This window comes from Calonectris borealis, chromosome 11, assembly GCF_964195595.1.
Source record: "Calonectris borealis chromosome 11, bCalBor7.hap1.2, whole genome shotgun sequence".
NCBI lineage: Eukaryota > Metazoa > Chordata > Aves > Procellariiformes > Procellariidae > Calonectris > Calonectris borealis.
Genome location: NC_134322.1, coordinates 12,247,891 through 12,271,536, shown reverse-complemented (window position 1 = coordinate 12,271,536; position 23,646 = coordinate 12,247,891). Strand labels below are relative to the sequence as shown.

Sequence of the window (23,646 nt, the reverse complement as noted above, 5' to 3'; positions counted from 1 at the left end):
ATGCAAGAAACTGTAGTTTTTGGAGGTGCCTGTGGTTATTCTCATTTGCTCGTAAGTAAATGTTATTTCCAACTCAATATTCTGGACCTAGTTCAGTCCCACGGACTAAGAAGAATGGTAGGTTTTTCTATAGGATATTTTTCTGGTCATCATTGATATGGTGCGTGACAACAGGGACCTGGACTCCATAATGTGAAAAATCCTCAGCTAATTGTTTTTCTCTTCAGCCTCTCTGCCAGTGACCATTCAGTCTAGGTGACTGGAGGAGCTCAGCTCCCTGCGCTGGCTGTGACCCCTGAGCTGGGGCCCAGGGTACCCCCAGCCAGAGGCAAGGGGCCACCACATGGCTTCTCCACCCTGTGGCCAAGTATGGTGTAACACAGACCTTTTCCATCTCCCGTAGTGCCAGGGAAGCATTTGCAAACAAACTCAGCATAAAGTAGTTGTGAACAAACATATGACTGTAATAAAGCCGTAAATTTCTACAATCATTTTTATTAGTTATGGAAGAATCCCCACTAGTATTTACATAGTGCAAAAAGCTGTTATTACTCCAAAAAGTACGGTAGACAGAACAATTATCCTTCATACAGCAAAAAAGAAATGGAACAAACCCCTTCATATTGTATTTCATAATGATTTTTCTACTGCTTTAACCTAAATATTACTATAAACTTTAAGACATTAAAGATTAAACAGCTTTCCTTATTAGAATCTATTTAAAAGTAAAATATATGAACTATTTATGAACATTTAGAAGGTGGGCTGTGCCAACTGGGTTTCTACTTTCAGCATTACCATTCATTGGCGAGGAAGTTTCGGGTTAGACATTCTCACATTTCTTTGTGTGTGGCAGGGTGGGTAGAAAACCCACATTACTTGTTTCCATAGCTTGCTTCTGCTGGGTTTTGTTTCGTTAACAAATCGTCATGTCTAATTTTTAAATGGCTAACATTGAAATCAACTCAATAGTTTCATTAGTTGGCACAACTTCACAGGAAATACTTAATGACAGTTTCAGCAAACAGCAGCTTTTCAAACAATAATACTTTTTTACATACATATTTAAAGTAACATTATTAAAATTTAAGCTTGTGTTAAAGAACTGGACAGAATCACATTGTGTAAGCTCCCACCCACCCAAATGAGCATAGAGACACCTTTCATCTTTACCATAAGAACACCAACAAGTGCATTACTGAACATTTTCTATAATGAATTTTTAAAACACAGGTCAATACCCTCTGTCACTGTTCAGTTCCAATCTTACAACTACCCGCACACAACTTAAGCAGATAAACAGGCCACTGATTTAAGCCAGTGGAACTAATGCTCTTAAGCGTGTGTTAGCAGGATCAGGTCCTTAATCTTACTCAGACATTGTTACTTGGTCCAACTAAGGACAAAAGTTCTTCAGCATTTTTCCCTTTTACATATTTGTAATCCATGTTTTATTATTATTTTGACAGAGATACTTAAAGCATTTACATAAATAGGTTGTATACATAGCCACCTATATCAGTTTTAAAGATCCCTACCCCTACCACAGATACATTATTTTTGATTTTACCAGATAAATTAAGTGGTGAAATCGTTTCTATAAAGAACGTCTTAAGAAAAAGTAGATTTGTTTTCTGAATAATCATTTTCACAACAAAAATATCTATACAGCTATAACTACAGAAACATCTTTTCTTGGGGACAGTAACAACTTGTATAATAAACTGCATACTTTTATACCACAATAGAAATTCAGCTACTTTTTAAAAAAAATCATGGTATTGTAAAACATTTGTACGCTTTCTTTTTAAATTCTGGTGATAATAGAACCAAAATTACCACAGTGAGATATTCTCCTCAAGTGCTTCAAGTGGCAAGGAACTTCCCTAATTTTAGATGCAAATGGATCACTCCCAAAGGAATTGCAATTTCATTCTCACAGTTATTGCTTATTCCCGGTTTATCAAGAAGCAGGCGCTAAAACCAGTTTCCTTTACTCAGTTTCAGTTTGCTCCTCTAAGGAGGATCTGCCACATTTTAAGAAGAGACTAGTTCCTTATTTGCTGGCAAATTAAGAGATATTAGTAGTACTATATCACCTTCAAGAACTCTATTAAACCTGTAGCAAAATTGCAGTTAAATAATGGGCTGAATATTACAAGACTTCTTTGATATAAATGTCAGAAAATTTTAAAATGACAGTCCAAGTTCAGAAAAGACATATAAAAAGATGCGCCTTTGATGTTAATACTTCAAGATCAAAAGTTATTTGAATCACTGGCACTGAAAAAGCAAGAGCAAAAGTTACAAACACCTTGTTTTTTGATGTTCTGGTGAAGTTTTGCCCTCAGTGTATACACTGATCTCAGCCAGCGTTGAGACATGTGCTTACACATCCAAGGGCAAGTTTTGCTTGTCAGCAGTTCAAACACCTATCATTTCCTAAAGCAAAAACTCTTTCAAAACATACAGACGGTAGAAATCTGCCATACGTACAGAAAAGGTTTAACATTCAGGAGGCATCATTCCTTAGTCTTTGTTTTCCTATAAAATGCCTGTTCTAACATCTAGGAAGATTACATTAAGGAACTAAGAACGTGACAGAACAGCCAGTTGTCCTAGCAGCTCTCTATACTGCTTATCTACATAGCATTTGCTATGCCTATACCTATCAAAGCATTATTTACATAATACACACAGTTTCTATTATTCTCATTAGCATCCAAAAAACCCAGGGGTTTCTAAACCTGGAGTCTTATTTTCCCAGTGCAACTTAAAATGCCAGCATTACTGGTACTATAAGCGTTGGTCCCATATGAATAAGTGTGGACTAAATACCTAACTAAGCTATCCATCTCTTGTTTTTCAGCCTACCCAGAGGATTTTTATGCATTTTGATACGAGTGATCAACAAAAATGAAGTGGAATTAAAAGAAACATACATTTGCTATGAAAGTGTTATTTACGTGAGTTACTTTTCGGCTACTCTTGTAGTGAAGCTCCTGCTGCTGGCAGTTTCAGTACATCCCTTGCCAATATAAGACAGAGATGGAAAACAGACTCCTTACATGCAAGGTTTAGACACACACTCCATCTTCAATCTGAAATGAATTCATCATCAGTTAATGGATTTCACTTCAATATTCAGAACAAAACATGGAACAATTCTCTAGCAACATGTATGTTTCAGGGAGGGCATATTTTCGGTTTTTTACCTCTGAACCACTGAAATACCTCCCCATTCTACAGGGCACTTCCTCCTTTCCTGGAATAACTACTTCCTTTTCTACTCCAGAGGTCAACTCCTAAAGCTGCTACAACTGTGAGAACAGACAAAAAGAGGTCACATTTTGAGTAAGAATTGTTAAGATACATTCTGAACTCAACATGAGGGTGGCCAGGATCAAAGCATGCAGATGAACATGTAGATACATTGAGCCACCATATCATTCACACTTGCTGTTAAAGGATTATTCTTGCTTTTTGCAGTGTTATGTAGATTACAATATGCAAAACAGCATTCCTGAGGTAAGTGACAGGAGAAAGAGGAAGTCATCAGTTTACTAAAAGCCCTGGATAGGGATTGTGGTTAATGATTCACTTAGTGTGGTCTGGCAGACAGCAACTGTGGAGAGCATGGGGAGTTTTTGTTTTCTTTCTGTTTTTTTTATGCAATATCTCCACCTTGTAAAAAAACTCCAAACATTAATTCTATCCCTCTGTTTTAAAGTTTTTCTGGAATCAAAGTTGTTATAGCTTATTGTAACCATCTCAACTATCAGCAGCTTTCTAACGATGCATTCACCAAGACCAACTAAAAAGCTGCATCTCTCTTAGCATAAGAATCACGCATAGATTTGTCTACTATTTACTTTTCATTAAGACTGCAAATGGGGTTTTCTAGCTTTTCTTTAGAGAGAACCAAAATTTTACTTTATTTCTAGGTAGAACTAGAAAATCACGGCCAAATACACTGACGTGCCTGGCATAACACCATAACACCAATGTAAAGTGATGGTAATTTGTCAGTCTTAATGTAGGTTATCTGTTTGAAAATGAGCTAAACAGTCACATCTTAAAAGATTTTTGCTTAAAACTGGTCAGTTACAAGATGTTTCCTTTTACAAGAGATAAAATGAATACTTACTGACAAATTTTCCACACAGTTTCTATTCTGGGAAATAGATACTGATAAAAAGCGAAGCTAGTTTTTAAATCAAACATGTAAGAGACAGCTACAAAAATATTGTTGTGAATTAAATACACATATTAAATGTTTAACAGTGCAAAATGTTGAGATGAAGCATACGAAATAATGGCTGCAACCTTTACAACAGTTAGTTCTAATACAATTTCTAAAAAGTTCCTGAGTTCTTGCTTATATTTACGGCATATAGAGGGAATCTGTGTGTTCTTTATTCAAAGAACTGCAGATGGTGGGTTTATGTTGAGCGTTACTTGCGTGCTTATCATTTGTCCATTCCTCACCATTAGTGACTGGATCAGCCTGCTCAGAAGTCTCTATTTCTTCCTCTTCACTTTGTTCTGCATTGTCGTCTTCAGCACCACTAAGGGTCTTCCCAAGCTGAAGAGTCTCCATAGTTCTCTGGGTCTCTGAAACCCAAGATTCAATTCTGCTATTAAGCTGAACCTCTACTGAAATTGGTTCATGGGCATAATCCTCATCATCATCTTCGTCCTCCTCCTCCTCCTCCTCTTCTAGCATTCCTGGTACAAGAGTACTGGTGGTACTGGTCATGGAGGAATTCAAAAGATCTCGGCAGCTGCCATCCAGCGATCCTGTTTCTGTACTCTGCTGTGAGGCCCATTCCAGATTGTCATCTGGTTTCACCTCATCTTTGTCACCTGGTGTGGATTTTCCATGATTTGTTGCTGAGGTAGTGCCAGTTGTAGCCAGAGGTGGCTGTTTATTAAGAGTGGCTTTTTCAATTTGACCATTACCAGCTTTTTCCGGTACCGCAGTCTTACATGAGGATTCTCTCTCATTTTCAGAGGTTTCTAACCCATCAGATGTTTCCACCATATTCCTCCAGTTTGTTTCTACAAGTTTCAAAAGAAGTTTAAGTAGGAAACATTAATTCTTTCTATATAAAAATATTGCTCCTGAACATCCCAGAATTGTTTAAATAGCCATAGGAGCTAATAATTTTAGTATTATTCTATGCTTGCTAGAAAAAGGGGGAAGAAGGGAGAGACAACAGAGAGAGCTTGTGAATAACTTTGGCTTTTTACAGTATCCTAAACCAGACATTACAAAGTTGAAAGTTTGTGCACTTAGTTTCCCATGTAAACTGTGGAAGCACCAAATGTAACAGTGAGTGTAGCCAAAGAGGTTACTCTCAAGTGTGAATTAAAAGCAGAAAATCACCAGAGTGTTAAGTCATCTGTTTAAAGATTTTTTCGAAAAACATTTGAGACGCCACAGAAGAATTAACTAAAAACAAGACAGTATTCTTTTTAATTCACCGTAAGGCTAAAAAAGAGAAGTCTTTTGACTTCAAACAAGCATTCTCCCTTTTACCCCCTCTGTCATCTGGGCTTAAGCAACCACATAAATAAAATGGCCTTTTACTCACACTAGAATCATTCATTGCCATCTCAAGTTTCAAAATTTAAGCTACATGTCCTATCTTCAGAGACCTCAATAATTTAGTTCCTACCCTCTGTCATTAGTTATTCCTCAATCATACAATCAATTCTGTGTTTGGTACGAGTTCTATACCAGTTCAATAAAACTGGGAGAAGCCACCTCCACTGATACGAGTTAGGTAACACTTCTGAGGATTAGAAATTTAAATTATTTTCAATATAGTTTGGGGAAAAAAAGGACTTACAAAACTACCTGAAGACTAACCAATTTTCTCTTATCCCTGAAAATTGTAGAATACTGTAAATTATGAAGAAATATTGTATTTTTAGCTACATTTTGCAATAAGCAGCATTTGGAAAATTCCAGTTTCTAGTTACAAAAGAAAGTTTTAACACACTTACCATATTCTTTCTCATTCACTTCAGATATGGGTTCAGAAATAACACTACAGAATGAGATAGCACTTGCTGCAGAGGGGTTACGAGAATGACCCATATGATGGGGTGCCTTCTTGACATTCTTCAAGGCTTCTTCTGCCTGTTCCTGTTCCATTGCAGCAACCATATCTCTGTATGCTTTTCTGGCCTCTTCAGTCAGTGATACCAGCTTATTAAATAGGTCCTAAGTATGAAGGCAGTTTTTATAATCAGTAGTTCTTACTAATAATTTTCACTTTAAATTACTCCTTTTAGTCAAAGGTATATCGCATAGTGAGCCTTAAGCTTATTAACACCAAATACCTTTACTGCAACTAAAAACAAGTTCTTCTCTGTATTAAATAAAAATAAAAACACCACTCCATGTTTACGCAGCTTTGAGGAGATGTACTTAAAGATAGTTTTTCTTACAATCTTAAGCCTTCTAGAGAATTTCAGATGGCATTTAGGTCTACTTGAAAGCTACAGAAATGTTGCGACCAAAGTGTTTCAACATAGTCTCTCAGTTCTGCAAATACTGAATTTCAAAGAAAAACACATCCTAACATAGATCAGGTCAGGGCCATTATCAAATGCATACTAGTTAGATGTGCTCTCCATGCCAAATCAATTCTTAACTACAAGGAATATAATTATTTACTCCAGCCATTTATGCGAATGGAATTACTTACCTCAGCACCTGAGTAGTTGAAGATACCCACTACACTAACAGGAACCAGCTTGTTCACACAACGGCCAAGAGCTTTACGGCCAAGAGCAAAGACAAAAGGAATTTCTTGTTCCCGTGCCATAGCTATTACGTTATATAGAGCTTCATCTAGTCCACCTTGAAGAAAGTAATTTTAAATAGATATCTAGTCAGTTAAAGTCATAGTATGGCACGATACAACTCTCTACCCCACTTTAACTCTAATTGCTCAGTAAAACTTCAATACACACAATCACCAGCTACTACATCCTACAGGATAACAAGCTATACATTTCAAGTATAGTGAATGAGTATAGATCAAGGCGATATTCTGTAGTCTCTATTAGTCCTGTACACAAATTAAGTCAGAATTTTTCACAGCTCTCTTCTTGTGCAGAGCTTTGCTCTTCTCATATCTCAGGAAGCCTCTGTTTACATTTCTGGTTGTAGCAAAACGTGTTGCTTGGTTAACTAACCAATTCACATTCCTCTTAAGGGATCCTCCTTAAGAGCAGCCAGAGCTCAGGACTCCAGGTGTATCAAAGACTGAATGGAATAAAATTGAAGTCTATTGTATGTGTTATAATATCTATTTTTCTTTAAGCTATTCACCCCTTGTGAACAAGTTTCTTCCAAAATAGAATAGAAGAGAATGAATGTGGAGTGGCAATTACACAATTGATTCTGGAAGTGTTATGTCATGCATAGGAACTAAAAAATGCTTCTAACCTTGCTAATCAGCACTTCTAATCAGCACAAGAAAACTGTAAACAGTTAAGCGCACCACTGTTTTTATCATTTATACCTTTTGACTGGATTTTTTCACAGTTGGGAGATATAATTACACACTTGATCTTGTTCAGTTTCATATGCTTAGTAACCTCACGCAACCCCATAACAAGTCTTCTCCTTGCTTTAGCTCTCATGGGATCCTTTTGATAAATCCGTTCCTGGAAGCTGACAAGCTCTTGCAATAAGAGAGTCACACACTCATCTATTTCTTTACTTAGAACTTGGTTACAGTATCTGTCAATTCAAAAAACAAAGTATTAGCATAGCACATAATCAATACTGTTTCACTGAGCCTTTTACCAGATAAAAATAATTTTACTTCCTCAGAACAGTTATTAAACTGTTATTAAACTTATTAAAAGGATTTAGAAATCAGACTGTATACTGTAAGTTAAAAATACATTCTGAAAACATTTCTATTTCCAGTAACATCCCTTACCCTCAAGAAGTCGGTCAAAAAGAACATTAAAAAATACAAAGAAATACTCCAATAGGTGCCACAAGCAACTATTCTTTTCCTTAATTTGGTACTCTATAAAAGATACATTAATAAAAAAGCAGTAATGTATTAAGAGTGACTATTACAGTATTTTCAGCATTCATAAGTATTCCTTCCTTTGCCATCCAAAGTGTATGTAGCCCTCCTTTAAAAAAAAAAAACATTATTTTTTAGAGAATACTTCCACCTAGCTTATCTGTTGCAGCAACCAAAGACAGTCCAAAGTGCGTGTGTGTGTATATATATTGTGTGTATACACACACACAGAACAATCCATCTATGGCAAAAAAAAAAAAAAGAAAATACTTGCAGAAACTTCTATTGATGAAAGGGTAGCTTAAGTCCGTTAAGCTCCTCCTAAGTCTACTAAATCTATCCACACTTAAAAGACGAGTGTGGGCTGAAGTGCAAGCCTTGAATTTATATTAATAATGCAAAACTCTTACTCTCTGAATCTCTTGCTGTGAATTTTGGTTATTGCAGAAGATGCCATTGGACTGCCTATTCCAGAACTAGCAGGTGAACCCTGTGACACTGGGGTCATGCAGTACGGAGAATTCTGACTTGCTGGCGAAAGTGAAGTATCACTAGGCATACTCAGTCCAGTTTCTGAAAGACAATTTTGAAACATTATAAAACGCAGAGACATTTTCACATAAAAGAAACAGCATCACACTTCTTATGTATCACTCCCTTGCTTTTTCCAAATTACATTCTGAAAACACTAAAGAGTGTTCTTCCCTGGAGAGGTAGTTGAGAGGGGGGAAAACAAAACAAGCACATACCCAACACTCAGCACGGGTTGGGTCATAAGCAATATTTGAATATTCAATAAAAAAATATCCAAAGCTTAGTTTGGGAAATGGATAGAACAGAAGTGAAAACCTGCTTAAATGATACTTCTTCCAATAATTCTTTACTATTTTTTTATACACATAAAATATTTAACTAACTAACTTATTCCTAGAACATTTAAGATTTTCACACTTATGTTCAGTCAGGTGAAGTCAGACAGGTGATTCAGAAGAAAAGTTCTGAAGCAGTACATCTGGAATCTTGATAGACACCTCCTCCCCGCACCCCCAAACACGTCAAACACATTGAAAATTCTTTGGAGTTCCCCAGTTGCTCAGAGTTGTTGCTGCAAATCGACAGGCCAGACATTGCAGTCAATTGACAAGAGCATTCAAACTGGAAAACCTTATTTACAGTTTGCAACTTCTATATCTGGAAAACTTTCAGTATGCTCATCATTAAAAAGCATTGTGATCAACATCGCATGGTCAACAACAGGTCACATTTTGTCTGCTTATCAAAAATGCTATCAACTCTGACATGTGTTGGGAACAATCACTCAAGAGCAATGAATTAAAAGGCTGTATAGAGATTATGTACTCAGAACCCATACTGCCTGAGCCTTCCACAACTGAGGGACAGACAAGACATTTTAGAAGAGGGTTCCAATTTCTAGTATTTAATAATGTTAAAAGAAGTTAAAAGATAACATCAATAAATTATGTTGCATAAAAAGAGAAAGACAAAATATTAAAATAAGCAGATTAGTACAATTTGGGAGGAGGGAAGGGGGACTAGAGAGAGACCAACCTTCTTGAGAGGCCAGCTCCTGAGACTGATCAGCAGTCAAGTTTATATGAACCTCTTTCTGTTCATCAGATCCCAAAAGGTTATGGTCAGCTGATAAACGGCCTTTCTTCTCTTCTCTCTCTTTCAAAATAATCTAGGACAAAAACAACAGCTATCAGCATCTGAAAATTATAGAGATACCTGTAAAGAAAAATGTCCATTTGACTGAACATAACACAAAAATAAAGTTAACCAAGTTGTTTTGAACCTTCCTACTCATGGCAGGATGGAAAACCCTGAAGTCATTTCAGTTTCCTCTTTCATCACAAACAGTATTTCATTCCGGCATTTTACAGATGGTATACTCCATACTCCCATACTTCTATGTAAAAAAATATTTAAACTGTTGAAAGCACTAAGTACTTTCACAGCTTCTTTCTGATACATAACACTCATTCATTAATAACTCCTCATCCCCACCCCTGTAAAAAACACCTTATGCAAGAATACTAGTCACCTTTGTGAAGCACCACAATAGATAGAATCCTTTCTATAAAAGAAAGTGCAAAGGTAAGTAGCCATAGATATATTGGTATTACTATGATAAATAATAACAACAACATAAAGGCACTGACAACAGAGAGCTTAGAAAACTTTTCTGAACAGGTAGCTATGAATTTCTCTAACTTAAGTAGATGATAGATAAGTCAGAAAAAAAGATTGCTGGGGACGGGGTGGGGGGGAAGGCAACTTAGCCAAAGCCAACCTTTGTACAAACACAGCTTCACCGGATTCTAACTGCCTGTACCATAAAGTGATCTTGACAAGAAATGTGGTGCATGAGTACAGGTGACTTTCACACTTTTTTTTTTTAAAAGGCTTTCACACTTCCTTTTTTAGGGCTAGTTTTTTTTGTATTTTACCTTCTGATTTCCACACATACTGTATTCTCTGTGTACACACCTACTTTATGTGTGCATGTGTATAGATCTATACAAGCAATTATTTCTAAATTTACTCAATTAAAAATTGTGGTTTTACTTCAAGTTCTATACCTATCTCTACAAAAAAAAAAAGAGTAAGAAAACTACATTGCACTACAAACTAGGATCCAACAACGTGAAAAAAACTATGCAAGTTTTCCCATAAGTCCTAGTGCTTATAGTTAAAAAAATCCTTGCAAAAGATAGATTTGTATCACCTTCAACTAATTATAGGGTATAAAAGTTGTATTACATGCCTAGATCCAAGGATCTAGGACATCAGGACATCAGTGTAACAGGAACTAGAGGCAGACGCTCATGACTCGCTTGCCTTATGCTCATGGTCACTAGTCCTCAAGTAAGAAAATATCAGTTTTTATTTTTGAAGTATGAGTGTGGATCAAGACACTCCAGGGTTGACATGTTTACCTTTTTAAGCGCTGTAGGGCGTTTCAGTTTCGCAATCTCTCTTTCCTTTCCTCTTTTCACTTTTGGGGCAGTTGAATCCAATGGATTAAGGCAACCCATAGATGGCTGTCCCTTTGTTAAGGACTTTCTGTTGGCAGATTCTTTGGTATGAAAGGGAGCAGCACTGCCAACTAAATACAAGAAAGATATTAGTTTCACCAAAAGACATGTCAGCTTTATTTCAATGCTGTTTTCAGAATTTCCACTGATGAATTCTCAAAGTACATTTTCCTTCCTTGGAAAAAAGCAGCTCATAATGACAGGAAAATTACATCATCAGATATTGTCGCTTCCAGATGGTTTTAAGCTTTCTTCAACTTAGCCTCATGTTTTAGGAAGCTATTGATTCCAGGAAAGGAATTACTTTAATACTGGTAAGGGATCTTTCTCAAATAACTTTATTAGTAAGATGATAATAGAAAGCTAAGTTGCAAATATTTATCCAAACATTGGTTTTTAGTTGTCAAAGACTTGATTAGTTGACAGGACAAAACAGATGAGAGTGTGCAGCATGTAGTTAAGTATATCTTCTGCAAGAAAAGAACAAAACAAATGCAGTCTCCAATGGAAATGCCAACTGTTCTTTGCTGAGCTTTGTTTGATATAACCTTGCCAACTTGAATTAATGTTTGAACACAGCTGAAACTCAAAGCAGGTAAATGAAGCAACACACAAGAAGGAAAATGGTAACTATGTGCATAACGATGGACTCTAGGCTACATATTACTGCTCAGAACAAAATTCATAGGTTATAATAGATAACCACAAAAATGTCAATTCTGTATTCTGCAGCAAGCATTAAAAAAAGCTAATTTAATGTTAAACGTTGATAAAGAAATAGAGAACAAAAAAGCGTAATTAAGCCATTGCACACATTCATGATGAAACTATAACTTAATATTCTGTGCATGTCTCGTCTTCCTTATTTTCAAAAAGATACAATAGAACTTCAGGAAGGTACAGAGAAAGCGATAATGGATTATCGGAAAAGCCATGCTTCCACAATGGGATAACTAAATAGACTAGGACTCTTCAGACTAGAAAAGAGATGACAGACCTCTAAGAATCATATAGGAGGAGAGGCAGGAATGATTGCTCAGTCTCTTTGTAATACAAAGGCTATGAAAACTAACAAAATGATGAGTGGGGCACCCCCCCCCCCCCCCCAACTCCCCACACCAAAAAACACAGTAGAAGGAAGAGTTCTCCACACAACATGTAGTAAGGTTAGAATTCACTGCCATTGGACCTTATGGCCAATAAAAGCATGTGATAGAAGTGAGGGATAGTTTAAGGAAAAACATTTGGTTTGAGAAAGCCCTGGGTCAGAAGGCCCTGAACTATAATCAGTAGAAGTGCGAAGAATATCCTGGAGAGGTATCCCTCTGTATCACAGTCACAGGTATCCTCTCTAAGCTGCTTTCAAGTAGAATTCTGTAATATCTGTAGTAGATGTTTGGTTTGACCTAATACAGTTCTTTTCACATACTCGTTTCAGCACTGAATTACTCAAGACATGAATCCTGAGTTTTGAATAGTAGGTCTTTTCATTTATGCTGAGTTCTACATGGACTTTCACCATTGCATACTGCAGCTCAGAGGAAGTTAGCACAGGTGAATTTTTCGAGAAATGCATCAAGAAAGTTTTCCCAGGTCGTTATTATGTTTATATTCAAAAACTAAAACTCAACAGGAAAAAAAGGATATTTAAGATGCTCAGATCAATCACATTTATATTGTCACAAAATGCATTTAGCAATAGTCAAGCAGATTAGAAATACCTGTGTATGAGAGGGGCCTGGTGTTGGTGATCTGACGAGCTTTCATTGCTTGCTGCTGCTTTTCAAGAGCTGCTAACATATCACCCAAATCTAACTGAACAGGGGTCTTGCTCTTCTTTCCAGCCGCTTTTGATAAAGCCTCCTATAACATGAACATCACATGCTGATACATACAAATAGTGCCTGCAAAACATTCTTTACAAAGAGATTCTTGCTATTATAGAATGAAGAGGAGAACAGCTAACTGATACTCCTCTTTACCAACTACTGGGGGGGGGGGCGGGCAGAGCTACACACTTGAAGTTTTTTCTGTTCCATGCTTATTTCCGAATACTCTTGAGCTGTTGCAAGTGCTGCTGCCAAGGCCTTCTTCTTCTGACTTTTTGCACGCTTTGGTACAGAGGTTGTAATGGGAATTGGAGTTTGGACTATATTGATTGGAGAATTCTCTGGTAAGTCATCCAACTAGGATTTTAAACAAAACACAAAAAACACAATTAAAGACCTTTCTCTCAAGACCATAGGAAATGCGGCACTACAGAAACCAAATGAACCATTGCTTCGGTCAGGAGTATGACATCCCAATTAAGAACAGCTAGATGACACAGTAAGTTAATAAACCAAGAAACTTCTGTATATTTCATATTTGTATGGGAAAACTATTATATTTATCTCCAATTATGCCTTCAGAAGGCTTTCCAGTCTGATTACTAAATAAGGGAGTGTTTCCTCCACCCCTGAAGATTCATGTAGGACTTTATTTTCCTGGAAAGCGGCCAAATAGATTTAGTCTGTACATACAGTTCTGCAACAAAATATTTAAGTAGATCAGGTATCAAAAGAGCATCTTTCCAACAACTGTTTCTACAGCCTTAAAGCAGATAATTTAGCTTATTTTCATTTCAGTTGGGAGTTGGACTTGATCCTTATGGGTACCTTCCAACTTGGGATATTCTATATTTCTAATTGTCTATCATATGTATCTTACAGTTTCACTTGTTAACGGTCTCATTAGCACACAAAAATCCAGCAGTCTTTTTTTAAGATGGGTTCCCTGCACCACTTATTTTAATTGTCATTTCTTTAGCATCCAAAACCGGTAATGCAAATATCTAAGAACATCACAATTACCACATTATAAGTATTGTAGCAGAGATTCATAAAAAAATTACACAAATTAAGTAGTCTCAAAACGAGTTCACTTAAAAATGCTTTGCAAAACAAAATAATTACTTACTACTTTGGGTGAAATCTTCTGCTGGATGTTACTACTTTTGCTGCTGCCATTGTCACTATTCAGCTCTGGAAATTCATCTTCATCCTAAACAATACACAAATTAAGAATGAAGAGAATGGAACCAAAAGTCACATGAAAAGCATCAACTGACATGGCTGAAGATAGAAGAATTAATTAAATCCTGAAGTCTCACATAAGCTAGAAGGGCTTAAAAGTGACACAAATAGAAAATGATGAAAAATTAATAAAGCATTTTCTTTTTCAAAAAAAGAACAATTTATTAATTTTTTATACTGAAGAAATTCAGTTACAATTAGGAGGGAAGGGGGATAAACCAGAGAACACAGTAATTTTTATCCACAAGTGAACAGAAAAAGTTACTTGAAAGTTGCTTATCTGTCAGTCACAGATAGTTCTAAATTCTTACACTTTCCACAACAACCAAATACGAGTCTTTGTATGTACACAATGAAAGCACCACATAATTAAATTAGTGCACTACATTGTACACCTCTTGGAGTCAGATGTGTTGCAACTTCTCCCTGTTGAGAACATCGCTTATTTCACACACAACTTGCATCACTATAATGCAGAAACAGTTTTCATACAACACTACCTCAAAATATAGAGGTTCAGGACTCTGCTCTGTTCTACTTGACTGGCTTGTAGTTAGAGGTTTTTCATGTCGTTTCTGCAAATTCTGCCTTCTTTCTGAAGACGTGCTGTGGTCTCTGCATCTGAAACCGGACTGAAAATAATGAACATCATTGGCATTTTGCAATTTTAATTTTTCAAGATGTCTGCGCACACATGTAATTCTTACTCATTGCTAATTAGCAACTAAGAAGGTACAGTTTTTACAGAATTAGATTTAATAAGCTGTGGGGTTTTTTGTGGAGGTTTTTTGGTTGTTTTTTGGGGTTGTTTTTTTTTTTTTAAACCTGCACAAACATATTCTACAGATAGTATCAGATTATTCCCTGGCTCCCCCTCAAGCCAAACACAGTATCTCTATCCATTCATCTCTAAATTTCTAATTTAAAAAACTTAGGGTCCTTTTGGCCAAACACAAAGAAAACCCACAAGAGTTGCTGGTGACTCTATATAACTCACACATGAATCCTGAGGAACTGTCTGTAACCATAATCCATCAAAAGAACTTTCTCCCATGACATAATTATTCTGCATGCAATTATTCCCTTTTCAACATGTGTTTTATGACAATGCACAGGCACAGAGTTCTCTAAGGACCAGAGACCTTCTGTGCACTGGTATAAACATTCTTCTGTTTATTACATGAAAGGTTGGTGGAAACCCATGTGCAAGACTGGTTGGCTGAAAGCAAAGCATGATTTGAATCTGAAATTCTGGATCTCTCATACTAACGTATTTGTCAAGAAAATTTCCTACAGACCTGGTACAAATTCAATTTCAAAGGAAGATAGTTTCTAGGACAATTCTGCCTTGAGGTACAGTGAATTTGGCTGCGGAAACCTCATTTAAAACTTTGTGCCAGCTTTGCTTTTAAATATCTAAAATAACTGCCAGATTTAGAGTCTAAACTGCAACTGGATGAAAGGAAATCTGGTTCTTCCTACTCTCCCAATGCCATAAACCACAAATAGTGGCTTCTAAAAGCCTCCGATTTGACAGGTTATAGAAAGATTCAGAACTGCTACACTGCCAGATATGAGCATCAACGAGCTTCTTTATATAATAAACCCACATATACCAAATGGGAAGATTCAAGACAAATTAACAATTCCACCTAAAAAACTAATCAGGGCAAGCTAGATCACATATATCTGTGCATACAGGCATGTCTATGATAAAACCCCCACTTAAAACTAAACTATTCTCGTCTGCAATAACTGAATTCGAGCAAAACCTATGTTTAATAGCAAAGGCAGATGTTTCAGCCTTCTCTTTGTCCCCCTCTGCACCCCCCGCCCTCCCCCCAATAAAATTAAGACTATCAAAACTAGGAAGGCCACCTTCTCCTCACATACTAATTACAGAAATCCTGTCCCACTTGAAGGAAGATTCACAGAAACATACTTCAAGTTTTAGCATAAAACAATTTTAATTCATTTATTAATAATAAAAATGCTAAATAATATGGTACGCTAATATAACTTTAAAAAACAAAGTTTCAAAGACAACAGGAGTGAGAACACAGGATTCTAGTTCACCACCACATCAGAATCTTTCTTTACAAAGTTTGAGATTTTTTTTTTTTTTCCTTCTGAAGTGTGAATGGGTCAAAAAGTAAACTAACTTTTCTACACCCACACTGTCTTCATTTCACAAGTTACTTTATATATGTGATGTTCCTCCTAGGTAGATACAGATAAAGAACAGGCTATAGGCAGAAGATTGCCAAGTACATGGAATTACATATGCATATATGATGCAATGCTAGCTCAAGAAACGTAGAAAGTACAAACATGCAACTGGACTTTTAGGTTGAGTTTCTACACCCTTCATTCACTGTTTTCATTAACTATTCAACAGAATACTTAAATTTAGAACCATTAACAACATACCTGTGAACTACTTCTTTGCTCAGCTTGTCTTCCACCTCTAGAAAATGTCTGGGTTTTTTCGATCCAAGGTTTTTTTTGAGTTGCCTGGGAATTTACATTAGTCCAATTTATACCAGCTGAAAGAGAAGTGTCATCTATGAAAAAATGAATTAACAAGACAGAATGCGTCATAATGATACACATGTCACTAGAGCCAGGAACATAATTTTGATACAAATGAAGTTCTCTGAGAAAGCTACTTCTGTAGCTATTTCTAGAAGTTAGCAGAATTGCGTTTATGGAAGAGTCAGATGACAAGACATTCAAATTGCCAACAATTGATCATCAGGAAGCAGTCAAAGGAAATCTCAGGTTCACATCCATAACAATTTTAGTCCAGTCATAAATAATAGCCACTAGCATTACCCACCACTACCAGACTAATCAAAATATTTGTTCATGTTACAATACTTCTTTAAAGCTTCTAAAAAAGTATCAGTACTTCTCAAATAAAGGATGAGAACTCTTTGTCTCTATTACTACCCAGGTACGAACTGGAGTCCAACAGCATAAGGAAGCTTGAGAATAAAATACAACAGAAGCACAGCTTTGTCTGAATGCTTCCATTGGAGTCTCTGGCTTTTTTAATCCTTTAAAGGCAGGCAGCTGTTGATAAATCATTAGTGATAACTACTTATATACTTGTTCATTCAACAAGTAACAGGGGTCTTGGTGGAGGTGGTGGAAATCACAGTAAAGACATATCTTCAGAAGTATCTGATCAGTTAGAGTAGCATGCTGGAAGTAGATCGAGAGATGGTTCCTAGCAAAATGTAAAGCAAAAACACAAAAGCGACCCAGCCAAATTTTAAACAGCTCACCAGCTAAGACAATGCTTACTTGTATTTACTGACGGTTCTACAACCTGAAAGGAAAAAACAGACTTCTTAGTAATTTTTATTAGTCTGTAGGATACAAATATAGTTAAGTTATTCAGTTATGTTTACATACATTCATTGCACAAGATTCTGTATTTCTTGAAGTCATGGCTGCAGCCTGGTTATTGCCATGCTTAGGACTACAATAGCCACTGTCACTGTCAATGTCTGCTTCACTTGCGCCCTGTTCACTAGAGGACTCTGCAGCAGGGTGAGAAGCTCTTCTGCGCCTGCCTTTTGATTTCCAAAGCATTGTAGAGGCGCTCTCAGAAAGTGACTTATTAGCTATATCTGAAGGGAAGTCTGCAAGACACAAAAATATAATTACTTGTGCAGGAATTGTTAAAAGACATGAAAAACCTACACATCATAAAAACAAATGGAAAACGGCGAAGTCTTTACACACAACAACAATTTCCTTTTAATAAAATTAAAAACAGCACTGAATTTAAAAAAATTATGTCTAGGTCCAACAATTAATAATAATCAACTCCTTCAGAAGAGTCTGTTTTTGACAGTGGCAAAGTCCACATTCTTTTAGGAAAGAGAGCAACTGACATGTAGTTCTAGTTATTTCGTACACTCAGAACACAACAAAGAAATAGTACCTGTTTGCTGTGATGCATCAACCAACAAAACAATCTTTGATCTGTTCTCAGGACCTGATGAACAAGTCTCCTTTTGAGTGGCGACATTTTTCACTGGAGGACGTTTATTTTTTATGTGCGTCTGTAACTGCTGTTGCTGTTTTAAAAGATTAGCCACACATACACGTAAGTCATATGATTTGACTTCACAGTTGTAATCAAACAAAGCAAAAAAGTTCTAAACGCTCTCTAGAGAAGCCACATGTTTAAAGACAAGAGATTAAGGGAAATATTCATTAAAATATTTGATTTATTAACCTCTTTGCAGTATTTTCTGCATGAACTGTTCATTATGATGTGGAAGTATCAAAAAAAAAAAAAGGTAAAGAAAGAATGGATATACTTCCTTTGTTCTCTAATGAAGTAATTCTAAGCTCTGACCAAACCAGCAGAGAGGCAGTGGAAGGGAGTTTCCCATGTTACACTTGCAGGCTTTATAAACTCACCAAGTATTTTACCACAAAATGTCTCAGTAGACAGAGTTTTGCTACTCTCTGATTAACACCTTTTCTGCCCACCTTTCCCTCCATTGATACTACTGACATACCTGTTCTTGCTCAAATGAGATGCATGCTTCCTGTGCAAAGATATTTTCTTTATACAGTTCTAATTATCCTACTAAAAAACAGACTTACTTTTTGTATGACTGGTCCCCTATTACTGCTTCTGCTCCGCTGACTGGATAATGGAAAGACCTGGCCCGATGGGTTGGGACGCTCAGTGCATTCCGTAGTAACTGTATTTACAGCATTTGCTGTTTGAAAGGGTGCAGAATAGGGGGTAGGGAAAGGATGATAGAAACCCATAACCTGAGCACATGGTGCTGGCATCAGCTGATAATATGTATATTCTGTAGAAACAGGTGGTTGCGCAGATATTATAGGATAAGCAAGGTATGGTCCTGCAGGATTTGGGTTGGGTTGCTGCCATCTGATGTCATTGTTGTATAATGGAAACTGTCTGTAAAAGTCAAAAGACAGCACAACTGCTTAGTAAGTTTTTCCCTTTCAAGGAAATTCGCACCTCTATCACCCCCTTAAAAAAACCCACCAAACAACCAAATAACCACAACCCATTTGTTTCATGAGTTCCTAGCTTTTAATAACTGAACTTCTTAGAGATGCCAAATAAATGATTCACAAGCTCAAATTACATTCAAGTGCCAAATAAATATCTTTGCTGATCTTGGCATTTGTATAAACTTATTAAATTTCTAATATTTAACTTAGAAATAAAATGTAGGCATTTTCCTTTGACAAGTACTTCGGACCCACTACAATTTCATTGTTTCAGAAAACTCATATAACCTAAGTAAATACCTAACTTACACAAGATAAACTAGCAGACCCATGGAAGAGTGACATTCATTAGCTAACTCAGGGCCAAGTACTTCAGTATATTAAGTTGCTAACTCACCCTTGTTCAAAATTCCTATGAAAATGCAGGCCTTAAGAAGCATACATAAAACCAGGCATTTACAAACTTACTACTGAAACCAAGTGTGGAGACTTCTTCCTGTGTTTATTTGTGATACAGCATACTACAAAAAGACCCCCTTGGAAACTATGAACCCAATTCTCTTTCTCATCAAACCCCCAAGAGACCAGAAGACCATCTACACAGAAAATGCAGAGGCCCGAATATTAGAGAAAGAGAATAGGAAAAGTAAAGATTCAGATTAATTTTACAGATCTGCAGCAGGCAGTTGCTAAAGGATTATTTTTATTCTTACCTATTCAAGTGCAGCAGCACTAAAGTGCCATCCTAAGCAAACATTGGGTACATTTTTCAAAACCAAACAGGAATAATTATTTATGCCGTCAATACAAAATAATCAACATTGAAGTTGTGCATTCAGTGAACAACACACTTGGGCTAGAATAAAGAGTTCCTAAACTCAATGTATTATAACTAGTTATGCAAACAAAAGTGGACACAGCTACACTCAATAGAAGTGTCAGCTGCATACTGCGTCATCATGGCAATCCAAGTTGGACACCTGGAGCCTTGCTTCAGCATCAAAGATTTAGACACAGACCTCTTGACTGCCCTGGAAGATGCAAGAGAGCAGCAGATGACTTTGTGAGGGATTTGTACCAGACCTCTGTAGCCAAGGAAAGAGAAGTGGCAAAGAATATGAATAGAGAAAAGCAGAGAGAAGGAAATAAGTGAAAAAAGACTGGGGACAGAGAAACTTCATCCTCACTCATGAAGGGTCAGAAGATTAAATATGGTGAACAAAATGAATATACAGCCAACAGTCACTGACTGCTCCCAAGTCTACCAGAAGTTTCAACTCATTTAAAAATAGATCATCTTCCATGAAGACCACAACCACATATTACCTATTGGATTGGTTTTCCTGTACAAACGGATAGCAAGTGATCAGGTAACTAGGGATAGGAGTTGGTTCCATGCCATTAATTCCTCCACTGTCATTAGGAAGCGCCATTGGGATCATTAGTGTTTCCGGACCCTTCTTCTGAGGAATAAACGGTTCTACTTCAGCTGACAGCTTGACATTCTTAAAGAGAAAAGAAACAATGTCTTAATTAAATACAATCACAAATTGTTTGGGAACTCATAGATTCATAAAGTTGTATGGCATTTATCACAAATAGCAGCCAAATGCATGACAAGACTACAGCATTTCTGCAGTAAACTTAAAGAGATGGAAAACAGTTTGCTAGTGCTTGTTACATCCTTCCAAACAACACAGGCTGTAATACAGATCGCCAACATTTAGCATTTGTATTAACCTTTACATTTTCAAAGTGCAATACAAACACTAATTAATTTAAAAGCAACTGAAGTTCAGATCTTGCAGAGGATACACTAGTCTGAGCACAGAAAGAAACAGAGTTAGCACTTTAGGTAGAGCACAGTTGTGTAGGCTTTCATAAGTGAAACCAACATATGGAAGATGTAGTAATGCCTGGTCTGCTCTACAAAATTGATCATGTTCCTAGGCAATTATAAAAAAGATTTTTCAGCAGTAAACCTATGGTTTACTAAAATAGATGGTGTATCACAGAACCACCCCCCCCACATTCCATCAGCAAAATTTTAACATATTTTAAAGTGTTAAGAATATGATTAAATTTTGCCATGAAGAAGGAATTAAAGACTGCTTAGAAATAAGTTTTAAGCTGTGCTTTCAAAGCAAAATCTCCCCCGATCCTGAAGGTATCCTCAATAGTTTATAAGGCATTTTTACCCTTCTGGTCTTGTACAGATTAGATGGATCTTATACCTAAACAATGAAAAATGCTCTATTCATTGAGACTACTACAGATCCAAAGTACCCTTACATTCCGTATTCCATTATAAGTTACATTCAGCTGCAAAGCATCTTTTTGTACAAAGATTTCAGCTTAATTATACCTGTCTCACATTAGTAGCTCATAGAATACCAATTTCTAAGAAGATTCTCTCTAAAGCAGGCAAGGACTCCAGAAACTTTTCCTTCCATTTATTTAAGAAACAATTCCAGAGTCAATGCATAACCTTTACGAGTACATGCTCTTATTTTACTAAAAGGAGAGTCTGAACATTTGATGAGCTGAGGACAGTCTTCCATCCTTGCCGCTACCTGTACAACATCTACATGAGCAGAATCAAACAATGGGAGCTCTGAAAATATCATGGCAAGTAGTCCCATGCCTACCACATGCTTCTCAGTCCATGCCCTTGCTCTGTGTCAAACCCACAATCCATCCAGAGACATTTCAGCCTTACTGTCCAATATTTGAATCTACAAACATATGAAAAAAGCATAAATAAATAAAATAAAAATAAAACATGGGATCAGATCCCATATTTGTTTAGCAGCATGGGGGTGGAGGAGTTGGGAGGGGTAAGTCCCATAGTGTTTTGAAAATACAGTTGTCCCAGTCAGTAAGAAAAGCTACTTTTACTTGATGAATAGGTGCTTTAATGTATCAGACTAAACTAGAAAAATTCCTAGCTCAAATATTAGTTTCAGCAACAGTGAGGTCAAGACCCACTCATGCAGGGTATTGGATCTTTGTTTAGTTAGTCTGACATACTTACATACAAGAAAGTTTAATTACTGAGCAAAAGGTAGAATCATCATCAAGTAAATTACTAAGGCCATGAGTTACACTGTAATTCACCAGGCAAGTTGAAAACCAACTGGTATTTAAGTACTTTGCTGTCATGTACTCTTAGAAAAGCAGAGAAAAAAGTTGAGATTGTAAAAGCTCCCTAACTTTCACGTAAGTATTATATTCGCTATTAAATCATCATACCAGTGACTGATGCAACATATTTTTATAATATAGAAGTATTTTCAATACGTATTATTTATAATTGTAACACTAGAATTCTCAGCCAATTTCAAAAATTAAGCCAGAAATGTTGCTCAGTGCATTCTTTTCAACTCCGAATTGACACCCAAACTAAGTAATTGCGAAGGCAGTCATTCTGTAACAGCTATTCGGATGACTTGTACAAGCGGAATCAAATTTTTCCTACAAAAAGTGTTATTATAGACAAAGTGTCTGCCTCTGTTTTTATTTTTATCCTTCCATTACCAAATTTGCTAGTTCATACTTCTTTCATGAGATTTTATGCAGCATTAGCTGCAGTATTAGCTCAAATTTCACCATTAGCCATTTCCTGTAAACATCAGTTCACCAAATAATTTCTATTTAAACATCACTCACTTTTTCCAAATACTGTGCACCGCACTAAGAATGAACTTTATAAACACAGGAGGAAGTTTTCTAAGTGAAACATTGTTTAGGATAGGAGACTATTGTCTGCAGGATGTCTGCAAGTATTAACTTGAGATCAAAGTTACATCGTTAACAACTTTGATGGTAGGACATTCTGCAAACCACAGTGACCAAGGCCAAAGCTTGTTCGTAATTGAACTGAGAATTCAAAAAAAGATGCAAAATGGGGAAAAAAGCAAAAACCGTGAAGTATAGTGTCCATGATTATTTTTAACCCTTTCTTGAGAAGCTTCTCTGTCTTTGGACTTGTCAAAGTGTGCTGGGAAAGCAGAAGTGTCCCTTCAAATGAGTTTCTGCTTTGATATGCTTATTTAGTAAGAACATCAGTTATTTACAGATAAAATTGTAGCATAAGAGACCTGAAGTTTTAGCAGCAATCAAAAAAGGAAAACAAAACATCTAAAAAGAAAAAATAAAAGGATCAAAGTGGAACTAGAGTGGCAGGGGGAAAGAAGTATGTCTTGGGAAGTGACAAGATAGACTACCCCTGTCAAAAAAAGTGGTTATTAATGACTGTTCTGAAAATGCTTATGGCTATAAGCCCCAATACAGAAGTATCACTACCTGCTGCGCAACAAGATCTGCATTACAGTGGAACAAACATCTTAATATTATTTAAATGCATTTCTTGATCATTAGGCAGTAGGCAAACATTCCCTCCTTCTACGTTAACTCTTTTTCAATTCCTTAAGTTAC

The 23,646-nt window shown here is 36.5% G+C and overlaps 1 protein-coding gene across 2 annotated transcripts in view; it reads right to left on the bottom strand.

Annotated features, from left to right (window-relative positions):
* Positions 1-475: 475 nt before the first annotated feature.
* The window catches only part of SECISBP2L (SECIS binding protein 2 like), a 30,952-nt gene continuing 7,781 nt past the window's right edge, over positions 476-23,646 (bottom strand). Inside the window, exons 2-18 of one of the 2 annotated variants that reach the window (XM_075160036.1) lie at positions 20,536-20,714; positions 18,826-19,150; positions 18,152-18,287; positions 17,617-17,846; positions 17,506-17,530; positions 16,627-16,760; positions 14,697-14,828; positions 14,081-14,164; positions 13,141-13,308; positions 12,844-12,985; positions 11,024-11,193; positions 9,633-9,765; positions 8,474-8,636; positions 7,542-7,762; positions 6,720-6,874; positions 6,013-6,232; positions 476-5,061 (exon numbers count right to left, since the gene is read on the bottom strand). In XM_075160036.1, the coding sequence (XP_075016137.1) occupies positions 4,385-5,061; positions 6,013-6,232; positions 6,720-6,874; positions 7,542-7,762; positions 8,474-8,636; positions 9,633-9,765; positions 11,024-11,193; positions 12,844-12,985; positions 13,141-13,308; positions 14,081-14,164; positions 14,697-14,828; positions 16,627-16,760; positions 17,506-17,530; positions 17,617-17,846; positions 18,152-18,287; positions 18,826-19,150; positions 20,536-20,714 (3,294 nt within the window). In that variant the 3' untranslated portion in view covers positions 476-4,384. The remainder of the gene's footprint in view (positions 5,062-6,012; positions 6,233-6,719; positions 6,875-7,541; positions 7,763-8,473; positions 8,637-9,632; positions 9,766-11,023; positions 11,194-12,843; positions 12,986-13,140; positions 13,309-14,080; positions 14,165-14,696; positions 14,829-16,626; positions 16,761-17,505; positions 17,531-17,616; positions 17,847-18,151; positions 18,288-18,825; positions 19,151-20,535; positions 20,715-23,646) is intronic. The other variant, XM_075160037.1, reaches the window with a different exon arrangement.